The sequence below is a fragment of the Grammomys surdaster genome, unplaced genomic scaffold (assembly GCF_004785775.1).
Source record: "Grammomys surdaster isolate TR1022 unplaced genomic scaffold, NIH_TR_1.0 126163, whole genome shotgun sequence".
Taxonomy (NCBI): domain Eukaryota; kingdom Metazoa; phylum Chordata; class Mammalia; order Rodentia; family Muridae; genus Grammomys; species Grammomys surdaster.
Window position 1 is genome coordinate 6,616,055 of NW_021620970.1, and position 15,022 is coordinate 6,631,076.

The 15,022-nt window shown below is 40.8% G+C and overlaps 1 protein-coding gene across 3 annotated transcripts in view; it reads left to right on the forward strand.

The window, feature by feature from the left end:
• Positions 1-8,486: 8,486 nt before the first annotated feature.
• G2e3 (G2/M-phase specific E3 ubiquitin protein ligase) overlaps positions 8,487-15,022 on the forward strand; it is a 32,428-nt gene continuing 25,892 nt past the window's right edge. For 2 of the 3 annotated variants that reach the window (XM_028757480.1, XM_028757482.1), the window contains exons 1-2: positions 8,487-8,582; positions 14,093-14,133. In XM_028757480.1, coding sequence (XP_028613313.1) covers positions 14,097-14,133 — 37 coding nt within the window. In that variant the 5' untranslated portion in view covers positions 8,487-8,582; positions 14,093-14,096. Of the gene's footprint in view, positions 8,583-8,606; positions 8,626-14,092; positions 14,134-15,022 lie in introns of those variants that run through there. The other variant, XM_028757481.1, reaches the window with a different exon arrangement.

The following is a 15,022-nucleotide window of genomic DNA, read 5'->3' on the forward strand; positions in this document are numbered from 1 at the left end:
ACCTAAAATAGTATCTTAGGGTTTTACTGCTGTGAACAGACACCGTGACCAAGGCAACTCTTATAAAGACATTTAATTGGGATTGGCTTACAGGTTCAGAGGTTCGGTCCATTATCAACAAGGCAGGAACATGGCAGCATCCAGACAGGCAAGCTGCAGGAGGAGCTGAGCATTCTACACCTTTATCTGAAGGCTGCTAGGAGAAGACTGGCTTCCAGGGAGCTAGAATGGGGGTCTTAAAGCCCATGCCTACAATGATGCACTTCCTCCAACAAGGCCATACCTCCTAACAGTGCCAGTCACTGTATCAAGCATATTCAAACCATCACAGATGGAGATAGAGTTAAGTCAATGAGGAGGTATGCTACACTACTAAAGAGCTTAATGAGTTAGCTAATTCATTCAAGCAGAAGTCTGACGAATATGTGTTCGAATGGATATTAAGGGTTTAAGATAATGGTGGAATGAAAACAAAATGGAATCAGGCCTGAGTTTATTGATCTGAACCAACTAAAGGAAGATTCTAGGTTTAGTATGTGTACTGGCCAGTTTTGTGTCCCTGGACTGGTAGTCCTGGGTTCTGTAAGAAAGCAAGCTGAGCAAGCCAGGGGAAGAAAGCCAGTAAGCAGCAGCCTCCATGACCTCTGCATCAGCTCCTGCCTCCAACTTCCTGCCCTGTGTGAGTTCCTGTCCTGACTTCCTTTGGTGATGAACAGTGATGTGGAAGTGTAAGCTGAATAAGTCCTTTTCTCTCCAACTTACTTCTTGGTCATGATGTTTTGTGCAGGAGTAGAAACCCTGACTAAGACAGTATGGAAGTTTGCACAGTAAAAACGGGTGTTAAAAGTTGTTTTGAAGTTGGCTGAAGCATTTGCCAAAAAAGATGCCTGATATCTTTTGGCTTAGTGTTGATGAAGGGATTTTCAGGTTCTGGGAAACTGCAATGCTAGAGTGGGTACACTGTGTAAAACCCAATCCTCCACAATGGGAAGACCCCGAAGATATACCCTTCACTAATCCTATAAAAGGTAAAATAATTAGAGAGACACCATCACATCTAAAGAGCTTTGTAGTCACTTTCCCCTGTGCCACACTCAGGGTCCTTTAGAGATGCTGCTTCTCAACTGGATGACTTAAATGCAATGGGTTTGACTGAGCCTCAGAGTTGAAGAAGACAGATGGCCGCACTGAATCACCAAAGGCAAGGCGATGATAGTTTATTGTAAAGGAACACATAGACAACACAATGTTCATAATGGCCTAACGCATAATGATCAGCACAGGCAAAATGTTTTTTACGGTTGTATGACTCATATGTACTTTGGGGTATTAGCTAATCAATCATAGTTTTTTCCAAGCATGAAATAGATAGGAAGCCTACTGCATTTTTGTTTAATCTATTTAAATGGAAAATTCTCAAATGAAAGAAAAGCTACCTTAGATCATGGCAAAAGAGAATTTCAGGCCATGATCCAATTTGCATACCGGACTAAATTTATAGACCCAGAAACCTTTGAACGAAGGGACAGCCAGGTTCTCCTGAGGAAAGACCTTGGTAAAATACCTGAAAATTAGCTTTTCTCTAGTCTGGAGGTTCTCAAACTATGAACTTCAAACCCTTTGGGGTCTGCATATCAAATATCCTGCATATCAGATATTTATATTACAATTCATAAGAGTAGCAAAATTACAGTTAAAAAAGTAGCAACAAAATAATTGTTGGGGCTCGCCACAACATGAGAGACCATAATAAAGGGTCGGCACCATTAGGAGGATTGAGAACCACTGCTCTAGTCCTTCCCTAGAAGAATCTATGGCCTTTTACAAAGGCAACTGTACACTGGGGAAGGAAAACAACTAGACTTTCTGGAATCCATTAAATACTCCTTCAAAATTAATGCTGTTCTGGGAGATCCTAAAGAACACTGTAGCCCTCTAGTCAAAGTTAGGACGTATGGAGGTGATTAGTGCAGTTTTGGCTGAAGCCTGACTCACAGTAGGTCCAGTATGTCCTCAAATCATCCTGTAGTTATTTTGCCAGTCCCAGAATGTGTAACTGGAATAAATAGAAGTCATAAGAACTCTCACATTGGTTTCCTGGCCTTTGATATGAGTGCAATTGTAGTTGGAAGCCTTTAGATATATTGCCTCTGCCAGAGAAAATAGTGAATTAAAATGGTATTGCATCCCTGGAGGAATTGCAGCAATAAAATGCCAGCATCAAGGATTTGAAAGATGCAGGTATGGTTTGGTTCCCACCACATCTACCTTTAACTCTTCTATCTGGCTGGTGCAGAAGACAGATTGATTGTGGAGAATGACAGGTGGCTACTGATAACTCAATCAAGCAGTGACATTAATTGCAGCTGCTGTACCAGCTAAGGTATTCTTACATAAGCAGATTAACACATCTCCTGGCACATGGTGTGCAGTTAATTATCTAGCAAATCGTCTTTTCTTGATACCTGTCTGTAAGGACCACCAGAGGTAATTCACTTTCAGTTGGCAAGGCCAACACGATACCTTTACCATTTTACCTCAGAGATATATTAACTCTCCAGCACTGTGTCATAACTTAAATTAAAAGGGATCTTGATGGTCTGTCTCTCCCACAAAATACCACATTGGTATTGATTCACTCACTATATTGATAACATTATGCTAACTGGACCAAGTGAAAGAGAGATAGTGACCACTTTGGACTTGTTGGTAATACCTATGCACATTTGAGGATGGTGTGGTAGTTTAAATATGCTTGGCCCATAGGAAGTGGCATTATTAGGAGGTGTGACCTTGTTGGAGTAGGTGTGGCCTTGATGGAGCCCACTATGGGGGTGAGCTTTGAGGTCCTATGCTCAATCTCCACCCTGTGTGGAAGAGAGAACCTTCTCCTGGCTATCTGTGGAAGACAATATCCTGCTGCTTCCTTTGGATCAAGATGTGGAACTCTCAGCTCCTCCAGCACCATGTCAGCCTGGATGCTGCCATGCTTTCCCCCGTGATGATAATTGACTGAACCTCTGAAACTGTAAGCCAGCCTCAAGGAAATGTTTTCTTTTATAGGGGCTATGTTTGTCATGGTGTCTCTTCACAGCAATAAAATCTTAAGAAAGATGGAAATAAATCCAATCAAACTTCAAGAACCTTCTCCCTCAGTGAAATTACTAGCAATGCAATTAGTTGAGGGAGGGAAGACATTCAGCAATATTCCTTCCAAGGTGAAGGTTAAGTTATTGTACCTAGCCCCTCCCACTATCAAGAAAGAATCGTGTTTAGTAGGCATGTTTGGATTCTGGAAGCAGCACATTCCTCATTTGGGTGTTTTACCCCAGCCCAAACACAAAATGACTCAGAAAGCTGTCAACTTTGAGTGAGGCCAGGAAAAGGAAAAAAAATCAACACGTCCAGGCTGCTGTGCAGGCATTTCTACCACTTGGATGATATGATCCAGCAGACCCAATGGTACATGGGGTAATGTCAGGGGCAGAGATGCTACAGCAAGTCCCAAAGGTGAATCATAAAAAAGATCTTTGGGATTTTGGAACAAGGCTTTACCATCATCTGCAGACAACTATCCTCTCTTTGAGTGATAGCTATTTTCCTACTTTTGGACCTCAATGGAAACTGAACGTTTGACCATAGGACACTAAGCTGCTATGTAACCAGAGCTGTTCATTGTGAGCTGGGTGTTATCTGACTCAAGTCGTAAGGTAGACTCACAGCAGCAATGTATTATCAAATGGAAGTAGTATGTATGTGCCTGGGTCCATGCAGGCCCTGACGGCACAAGCAAGTTACATGAAGAAGTTGCCCAGACACCTATGGTTTCTACTCCCAGTATAAAGCAGTCTATTGACAAACATGCATCTATAGCCTCATGGGTTGTGCCCTATGACTGGTTGACTGAGGAAGAGAAGTCTAGAACCTGGTTTACTGATGGTTCTGCATGTTATACAGGTACCACCCAGATGTGGACAGCTGCCCCATCACAACCTCTGTCTGGAACAACCCTGAAAGACACTGGTAAAGGGAAAATGTCATAGTGGACAGACCTTCAGGCAGTACACATAATCGTATATTTTATTTTGAAGACGAAATGGTCAGATTGTGATTGTTCATTGACTCATGGGCTATAGCCAATGGATTGGCTGATGGTCATGAACTTGGAAAGAACATGATTGGAAAATGAATGAGAAAGGCATCTGGGGTAGATTTCTCTAAATGGGTAAAGGATGTGAGGATACTTGTTTCCCATGTAAATAAATGTTCATCAAAAGGAAACTTCAGCTGAGGAGAGGTTCAGTAACTAAGTAGATAGAATGACCTGGTCAATGCACAGTCAACCTCTTTCCCCAGCCATTCCTATCATTGCCCAGTGGATCCAGGAACAAAGAGGTCATGGTGACAGAGATGAAGGTTATTCATTGGCTGGACAATACTCCATTCATGGAAGCTGACCTTGCCACAGCTGCTTCTGAGTGCCAGATCTGTCAACAAGCAGAGACCAACAATGAGCCCCAGATATGGCATCATTCCCCATAGCGACCAGCCTGTGACCTGGTGGCAGGGTGACTGCATTGGACCACTTCCTCCATGGGAAGGACAACACATTGTCCTTACTGGAGTAGATACTTGTTCTGGTTATGGCTTTGCCTTTCCTGCATGTAATGCTTCTGCCAAAGCCATCACTCGTGGACTTAAAAGAATGTTTTATCCACCATCATGGTATTCTATACAGTTTTGCTTCTGACCAAGGAACTCATTTCACAGTCAGAGAAGTGAAACAGTGGGCTCACAAACACAGGATCAGGTCTTACCATGTTCCCCACCATCCTGAGGCAGCCAATATGATAGAAAATTGGTATGGCCTTTTGATGACACAGTTAGAGTTGTCATTGAGGTGGCAGTAGCATGGAGGGTTGGGGCAAAGTTCTCTAGAAGACAGTATAAGTTTTGAATCAACATCTGATATATGATATGGTTTTTCTAATAGTCCAGGAAACAAGGGGTGGAAAAGGGAATAGTTCCACTCACTGTCCCCCCCCCCCACCCCATTAGCCTCTAGGAAACATTTTTTTGCTTTCTGTTCTGCTGGCCTAGACGTTTTGGTACCAGAGCTGGGAATCTTTTTTCTAGGAGCCACAGCAAACATTCCACTGACTTCTCCCTGGCTACTTTGGATTTCTGATGCCCTTAAGCCAACAGGCTAAGCAAGGAGTAATAGTATTAGGAGGGGTGGTTGATCCAGATTACCACAGGAGGGATTGGATCTCTTCTCCACAATGGAGGCAAGAAAGATTATGTCTGAAGTGCAGATCCTTTAGGGCATCTCTTGGTGCTACCATGTCCTAGGATTAAAGCCTATGGGAAACTAATCCAGGCAGGATGACAAAGGGCACAGACCCTTCAGCAATGATGGTATGGGTCACTCCTCTAGGAACAGAGCCAAGACCTGTTGAGGTGCTTGCTGAAGGTAGAGGAAATACAGAATAGGTAGTAGAGGAAGGTAGTTGTAAATATCAGCTAAGATTATGTGACCAGTTGCAGAAAAAGAGGACTACAATTGATTTGAATGTTTCTGTTGTATTTTATTAAGAATGTTCATACAATATTTGTGTTTTCTTTTCTTAATTACTTTAGTATATGATGTAACATCAATTAGGCATAGTTATGACCTGGTCATATATATATAGATAGATAGATAGATAGATAGATAGATAGATAGATAGATATAGATATAGATATATAGATATATAGATATATATAGATATAGATATAGATATATAATGTGTTTGCAATTGTACATGAAATAGTTATATTATGTTTAGGTGTTACTATGTCCGGGTTATTGTTTTCATTTGGAAATTAGTTGACAAGGAGTGAGTTTATGGTGACTACTCTTGGTTGTCAACTTAACTATATCTGGAATAATTCAGAACTCAGAAATGGAGGGCACACCTGTGAGGGATTTCTGCTTAATTTGAAGTGGGAAGATCTACTTCTAATCAGATCTTCGAGGCAGGAAGAGCTTTAACAAAGATCTAATCTGGTCCACACTTTCTGCTGGAGCCTAAGGACACAGAAGAAGGAAGCTTCTGCTCTTTTCCTGCTTGCTAGCAAGTGTATTCCTTTATAGGCATTAGAGCCAGGATTCCAGTGTACACTGAAAACCAACTGAGACATCCAGCTTTATCATCTGGATTCTTGAACTTTCTGTTCATAGGCAGCCATTGTTGGATTAGCTGGACTTCAGCCTGCCAAGTCATTCTAATAATCACCTTTTTATAGAGATTCATTCTATAAATACTGTTAGTCTAGAAAGCCCTGACTAATACAAAGAGTATTCTCAAAGAAATCTGAATACACTCAAGTTTTTGGATGTTTGTGTGTGTTTTGTTTTTGTTTTGTTTTTTGATGGTGCCAGAGATTATGCACTAGAAATGTGCTGAGAAACTAGGAGTTAGACACCCTGGCTGGCAGACAGGTAGGGAGGAGGCCATAGGAAGGTAATATAAAGGTGGCGAATTTTCAAAACAGCAGGCTTCTTCCTCACCATCCTGATTTGAAGTAAGAACCTGGCAATTTAAAACAAAGGCCCAGTAGGCTTCCGTCTCCTATCTGCAGGCCCCTTGCTGAGAGACTGGCTCAACTGGTTCAAGGCAGGATCAGAACTGGTTATACCACTGTGGTGGGCTAATTAACTATTCCATCTTTCTTCAAACCTGCCAACTCTTCAGTAGGTGGAGGAAAACTCTTGGGGGGTTGGGGAGGGGGGCAGAAAGCCATCCCCAGAGAAGCCTTTATTCAATAGCTGATTCTGTCTGCTGCTGTCTCTGGTATTTGTTGAGACTTTTCTGATGCTACCTGTTATGCTCAGAATTTTTTCCTGCCTCTTAATTCTTTAACTGGCAGAGAAAATGAACCCATCAAGACCTCTTGACTGTATCAACTGACTACACTGCCTACCCAAGAATATTTAACTTTGCTTGAAGGTCAGCTTGAGATTTTTAATCCTGTGAGAGATAATACTTACTGGAAAGAAAGTGCAAAGAATTGTAAAATACATAGGGAAATATATTTAATTTCTGCCTTCAATAACTATATATTTAATGGGTACATACTATTAATGTGGAACATTAAGTACTAAAACAGGAAGGGCAAAATATGTGGCTATATCATGCTTAATTTTTGTTTTCATTTTATGTGTTTGGGCATTTTGCCTGTGTGAATACACACCACGTGTACTCAGTGCCTGAGGAGATCAGATCCCCTGAAACTCAAGTTCCAGGCTTCGAAACATCATGTAGGTGCTGTGGTTGAACTCAGGACCAGTGGAAAAGCAGCCACTGCTTTGCTGCTGATCCGTGTCTCCAGACCCTCAATTACCGTTAAGTGAATGTAAAACCGCCTAGCCAACTAAGATACATTCACACACTCATTTAACCTACCTGTTTCTGTATTCAGAATGTATTCCATTCCTAACAATTTTCCTTTAAAAAACAAAATTGGTAGTATCGAAGTCTTAATCTGAATATCCAGCTGTTTATAACGTTTAAAAAAAAATTCCTCCCTCTTTTGCTCTCCCTATTTACCAAGCACACTGCCAGATGTGCTTAACTCGTACAGTTTGCTGTTCCATCCTGAAACTTTTGTATTGCCACAGGCACACACATTCAAAAGAAGGGTATTACATAGTCCTTCTAAAGTTGACTTCTCAGTATTACAAAATCTTATCTTTGAACACTTTCAGGATCAGTATATAAAATCCCAAAACATCATACTTTGTTGGTGAACATATCATTTCTCATTTCTCACTGTTAAAAACGTTACATCGGTAACCTTTGTGCTAGGCATCTAGATTCTAGAAATCCAGCAAATCTTTCAAGTCGTGTTTTGAAAGGCGCTGTTAGGATAAATCAAGTTCGAATCAGTTCTATCAGGTGTTAGTTGACCCGCTATTAATCCTAACTCTAAAGCTTACAGTTCTGTTCTTTCAGAGGTCTGCCTAAAGGACTTAAATCCTTGTGGAAGTTTCTTAAACCTCTCAGATGCAATCCCTTCAGTAACTCCAGACATTTGGGATTAAAATTTTCATTCTGGCACTCGCTAGAGAAAACCGACATCCCAGAGCCAAGCAAAGATCTTTTAGGACAATAGAGAACTGTGATGCAAAAGAATTCCTGAAGGGAGAGGGCCAGGAGAATACGCATTCGCGCGCGTTATCATTAGCATGGGCAAACCTATTTCCAGCATGTGGCCTGTTAGGGGGGGTGACTGGTGCACTCAGCACGCCTCCCTGGACCTGCAGGCCAAGGAGTTGTTTTCCTAGCCAGGTCCGCACATCCGCCCCTGCGCATTCGCCTAAATTCAAACCAGAAGCCAAGGCGCAGACGCAGCCTCCCACCGTCCACTTACTTCCCCAGGGAGGGGCGGAGCAGCCGTGTCTTCCGGGTCGCAAACGGAAGTGGACGAATTTGAATTCTGCGAGCCGTTGGATGGGGCTGAGCCGGGTGGGCGTACGGCAGCGCTGCGGTCGACGTGAGCGGTAACGCAGCGATCCTGGGACTTCTGCTCCGTGCCTGGTGAGGACACGTCCGGGAGGGACGGAGGGTCACGGGCGGCCGGGTAGGTGTGAGCGCTAGGGGCTTCTCCGTGCGCTGGACGGTGCGCACTGCAGCTGTCGAGCCCGGAGCTGCCCTTTATTAGAGACAGAAGTGGGGAGGGTTGCACGGAGGGGATGCTCGTTGTGGCTCCCAGTGGCTCCTGAGACTGGTCCCTTACCGCAGGGAAATGACAGCCTTGAAATTCCTCGAGGGGATTTAAGCTGAAATCCGAGTATCCTTTGTGTTTTAAAACCGGGGTATTTTTCTTTCACACCTTGACGTTTCTCGTGTACCACAAAAATCTGAGCCCTATTGCTCATTTAAACAGGCAACAGTAGCAGCGGTGGCTCACAGATGTAAGTTTGCTAACAATGGGGATAGGGTCTAGTGTCACCCCTCCCCAACCCCCACCCCGTTCCGTCCGGTCCCTGCTTTTCACCCTTTGCATTCATTGAGTGACTGTTATTATCGAGTTATTTTTGAGGAACTCAGTGCCTCAAGAAGTTTTCTTCGAGCGTTTTTGAGCTTTCTTTTTGTTCATCTCTTATGATGAACTGGACTCTCACCAACTCCGACAAAAAGCCATACTTTTTTTTTTTTTAATAGCTTAGATGTGCACGGTAAACGTAAACTTTCTTCTGAAAGAAGTTCTATGTTTTTGCTTTATTGAAAACTGTCAGGTTGCTTGTGTGCTTTGTAGAAGAAAAAAAAAGATACAGAGATCCTTTTAAGGTTTTAGCAACTGGGTAATGTGTCATCAAAATGTATAAATATCATTTTGAAGTGGTACTTAGTAACATCCAAAGTAAAATCATTTCTCCATCCTCCTCCGTGCCTGCCAATGAACGTTGATTTTAGTATTCACCAAGAAGGAGAAAAACTAAACAGCAAGATCACTGAGATGAAAGTGTTTTTAATAAGGCTGTCATAAAGCTATTGGTTGTCCTTTGCCAGAGAATGCAGTCAAATCTGCTAGCTTCATAAACGGGACCAGCAAGTCACCTGGTTTAGATTTTCTGTATCCTAATGTGCTTTTGCTTCCAGTCTCTTCCTTCATGTTTTTTGTTTGTTTGTTTGTTTGTTTGATTGATTGGTTTTGTTTTGCCTACATCAATAAGTGTCATATTTCATTGTACGCATACTCCTATCAAGTTTCCTTCAATGCTGGTGCTTGTACTCAGACTTCACAGATTTTGACTTTCTAGAGGGTGGACTTGGATAATTGCCTTTTAACTGAAAAGTTAGACTGTTCTACCAGAGGTTTAAAAACATGGTCTTCCTAGAAAAAGCTGGTAATATATTAAAGACATACAACCAGAACCTGACTTCTGTTTAGAATCCCGTCACTAGTAACTCATAGCTGTGTGACCTTGACTGGGGTTACTGCTTAACCTCCCTGATTCAAGTCTTTTGGGTGTATAATGGGGATAAGGATCCCGTTGTGTGATTATTGTGGGAATTCAAGGAACTATTACATGTATATAAAGCATGGTCAATGAGAACAGGTGTCTAAGACACAGCTACTAACCATGGTACACCATAGCACGCGTTTTCTTTAACCTTTACAGTGTATATATGAGATACAGTTTCCATAAGTAAGCAAACCAGGATCTAGTAATTTGTTCTTATGTAACTAAGAAAAGTGAAGATCAGAAACTAAATTTAACTAATTTCCAGGGTTTTCCCATTTTATTCAATATATGATTCAAATCTCAGCTTCTTAAAACAGACAGACAGACAGACAGACAGACAGACAGACAGGCAGGCAGGCAGGCAGGCAGGCCTTTGCAGCCTGGCTGCAGACAGTCTGACTCCAAACTCAAGTGATACACACAAATGGGGGGAATACTGAAATAACCCCTGAAGAAATTTCATATAAGAAATGAAAGACCAATCAATATTTGTTCATATTCATGACTTTAGCTGCTTTATACACATTTTCTCACCTAAGCCTGATAGCATTTTTATTAACCCTATATTAAGATAAACTGGGGTACCAAAATATTTAATAATTTTTAAAGTGTATTTTTTATGTTTGATGCTATGTGTGAAAATGAGTGAGGTACACAGTATAATTAGCTAGTGAGAACTACAAAGCAGAAGACCTTACTATCTTGCCAGCATTCTCTTCTGTTAAAAAAAAAAAAAAAAAAATCTGTCCAGTAATGTTGGGCCATCCTTCTAAAGACCACTGGCTGGGGTGATCTGCAAACTGTATCCTACCATTAGATACTCCTGCAGAGAAAATGGTACACTTTTTTGAATCAAGCTTGCATACTTAACACAAATCTAGAATTAAATCTCTCATGTGATTTCTTCTTGAATTTTGGAGTTGGGATGCAACAAGATTTTGGAATCTAGGCTGCAGAGATCTTTCTGTGTGTTACAGTGACCCTAGAATCATGAGCAGTGGGCATCGTGACCCAGTATGTAGACACCAAAAGAACCCGTCTCCTGGGCTATATAAAAATCAGTACACATTGGCAGCCCGTTGAGTTTTCCTTTTAATTTAAAGGGATATCACTAATATAAAATTCATCTGGTAGTTCAGTTTGTAAGCAGTGCATATGCTCCATCTTAGGTGTATAATTAAATTAGTGGCATTCCATTGTACAGATGTGTTTAAATTAGTGGCATTCCATTGTACAGATGTGTTTAAATCCATTCATCTATTAATCACTGGAATTTTAGCCACCACTGAAAAACTACTTGGACATTTGTGTGTAGTGAATATGCGTCCATCCAGTGTATGACAGAAATAGTTGTACACCTAATATTTTCTAGGTAAGAGTAACATGAAATTAACCATTGTAAATATACTGTTCACTGGCAGCACATTTATAATGTAAAGCCATCACCCCTGCCTAATTTGAAAAAAGAGTCACAACAAAAAAGGCGGCGAAAGTTCTCAGCCTGCCCTCTACTGAGCCTCCCGTTTCATAGGTGACTGATCTAATGTCTCCCTTTTTCCACCTCATTAATCTCTGATTTGTATTTTGGTTACTTTGGCTAAGAACGTCAGTCATATTTCACATCAAATCATTTCTGGAGTCTTTCTCGTGTTAACTTTGTAACTCTTGTGTTAATTTTCTTCTGTCTCTTACTTCTGGCCTCTGCTTTGGCGCTTGGTCCTGTTGCTGTAAGTCTTTGATGTACGTCATTGAGTTCTCTCTGGTTTTAATAATGTAAGCATGCACAGCCATGAACTTTCCTCTGCTTTTACTGTTTCTTTTTAGGGACTAGAAACTCCTACAAGGTCTCAAGTCACTGAACTAAAGCCAACCCTGCTTTTTTAGTGTTTCTTAAAGGCGCTGATAAGTTATATTTTCTTTTTCAGTTGATTGTAAATTTTTTTAATGTATGTTTTTAGATTTTTTTCAAGTCCATCAGGGATCTAGTAATTTAAGAGTATATTACTACATTTCATGATGTATGATTTCTGTTGATTTCTAGTCTTTTATTATGATCTGCTCTAAGTACAAGAAGTTATTTTTTTTGTGTGGGTTTTGGCACTCTTTCAGTCTTTCTTAAGCATAACCTGTTAAGTTATACACAAACAAATTAAAGGAGTTAATTGTTCACCACTTTACTCCAGAACCCTCACAAATTCTTCTTTCTTTCACAGCTCTGTTAATGTATATGAATGTTTTGCCTGCATGCATGTATGCGTGTCTCATGCATGCCGGGTGCCTATAGAGGTCAAAAGAAGGCATTGGATCCCCTGGAGCTGGAGTTAGAGATGGTTGTAAGCCACCATGTGAGTTTTAGGAACTAGGGATCTTTGGCAAGAGCAGAGCCCTTAACCATTCAGCCATCTCTCCATCCGTCTGGCGAATCTTACTTCATGTTAACGATTGTCTTGTTTGCTTTTTCTAGAAATGTACTTTTAGTTTTTGAGACAGGATCTCACTATTGCAGTCTTGGCTGGCTTGAAGCTCACTGTGTAGACAAGTCTAGCCATGGACTCCCACAGAAATCCCCCTGCCTTTTGAGTGCTGTTACGAAAGACTTCCACCACCATGTTCAGCTAAGATGTACTTTTAGAATTTATGTATTAGCTCTGTGATCCAGTTTTTGGTTTCTGATATATTTCTGAATCTATTTGAGTCTTTTATTCGGTTATTTTGTTGCAGCTTCTTTCACTTTTGTTAATTTTTTCTGGAGTTAGGAATCAAACCCAGGGCTCTCTGCGTATTACACATGCCTTATAGCAGGGCTATGTCTTAGCTTCCTGTCTTGTGTCTCATTCTGCTGCTTTACTGAGTTGTGTTCTTTATGCATCATGAACGTAAATCTTTTGTCAGGTACATCCTGCAAATGTTTTTTCCTTGTGAATCTTTCCATTTTCACAACTTGGAAAATTCTTCCTTTACCACGATCAAAACTAGTTTTTCTCTTAGAACATTCATGTTTTTTTATGTAGTATTTCTGTATGGAAGTCAGTGTTTATTTTTTCTTCCCAAACAAAAAAGCCAATTATTTCTATAGTATTGATTGCGCAGATTGTCAATTCTGGAGTTATTAAACCATGCTTTTGTTGTTGTATAGCCATTAGGCGCGTGGGAGGGAATGTGGCCTCCTTTGTTATATTGTCCATCTATTAACACTTTAAATCACCTCTGAAACTTGACTTAAAACAAAAGTCATTGTAATATCTCTGGATCAAGAATTAGGAACCACCTCAGGGCCTCTCTGAAGTTACGTCAGATTCTGTCTCCGGAAGTCTAAGACAGATAGTATGTGCAGTGTGTGCTTATGTCATAAAGCCCATGTCTACAGTAGAGCTCTGCATTCCATACTCAGCGTCTCTCATTCCTCTTCGTGAAGCGTCTTGGAAGTTCTTGTCATCTGGCAACAAGCTGCTAGATATGACAAGAGAACAAGGAGGAAGTAACTGACTTTTATGGCGTGGCCGTGCGTGAGTGGTTTGAGCACTGCTGAGCCGGACACTTGGCAAGTACGCCAGGCACAATAGACACTCATAAAGTAGTGCTGTACCGGGCACTAATGCAAGAGCCGCGCTGCTGCTCCCATGATGCAAGGGTTTTCCTTCCTAAACAGTGAACAGATTTTCAAATTCAGTACAAAGCGCTTTGTTTTACACAGGAGTTGTAGTTCTGGACAAACACTGTCCTAACATAGCAAAAGGCAGGGGGAAAAGGAAAAGATGTTTAACGGGTATTAGTTTAATATTTTTTCAGAAATGTAAGAGTCCAGGCAGTTCTTTGCTGTGTAGGACTTTTTGGTGCACTGCAGGGTATCCCACAATCCTAGTTTAAGTGTTTTAATAAATATTCTCTCTAGCATCTTCAAATTTACCACTCCACTTGAACTATCACTTGTTCAAAAGTGAGGACATTACCTACTGTACTACAGTATGAAATGATTATATATTATTTGATTATAATTATATACTGACTAAATTTAATAAAATAGTTAATTTGAGATTTTCGAAATTAAGATAATCAATATGCTCTTATTTTTCCTAGTAAAATGAATGAAAATAAACCTGATAATTCACAAAGTCTTGGTAAGTAATTGAATTTAAAATATTTTTACTATAATAAAATCCATTTAGAATGCTATCCAGCCAGTAAGAATGATTATTCTGACACATGCTTAGTTAATATGTCCTATTAAATTATAACGATTATGTTCATTTCCACAAACTAAATTTGTTGCTAGGGGACATTTGTCAAATTTATTTTTCTATATTTTATATGCTTTATCAAATACACTTTGAATCTGAATAAACCGTTTAATTTTTAATGGCTTTCCCTTTGATAAATGAAGACAGTCTAAGCAGTAGACAAAAGTCTAATATGAAAAGGAAAGTTTCTAAGTTTACAATTCTCCCTGTTGATACATAGCTGTTTTATAGACAGAGTCTGCCGACTTGCTACCTTGAATGATGAAGAATCTAAATTATTACTGTATACTTGTATACACTACTTCATTTAGGCTTTGTGGGGCTTTTATTTGTTTTGCTTTGAGACAGTCTCACTGTGGTTTTTTTTTCTGACTAGCAAATGTAGTGTACTTACTCACTATGTGGACCAGGCTAGCAGCCTTGAACTCACAGAAATCCACCTTCTTCTCCCTCACTTGTGCTGGGATCAGGGGTGTGTGCCAGCATGCCTGGGATCAGGGGTGTGTGCCAGCATGCCTGGGATCAGGGGTGTGTGCCAGCATGCCTGGTCAGAGGTGTGTGCCAGCATGCCTATGCCTAGCTCTTTTTTTTAGATCGGATCTCGTTGAATGTTGAGCTTCTCCATTTGCCTCAACTGGCTAGGACAGGATCCAGGTTTCTGTCTCCTCGGCACAGCAATTACAGACATGCATAATTGAGTCTACCTATCTTATAGGTGCCTCAGATTCAAACTCCAGTCCTCAGGGTTATGTGATAAACCTTATACCAG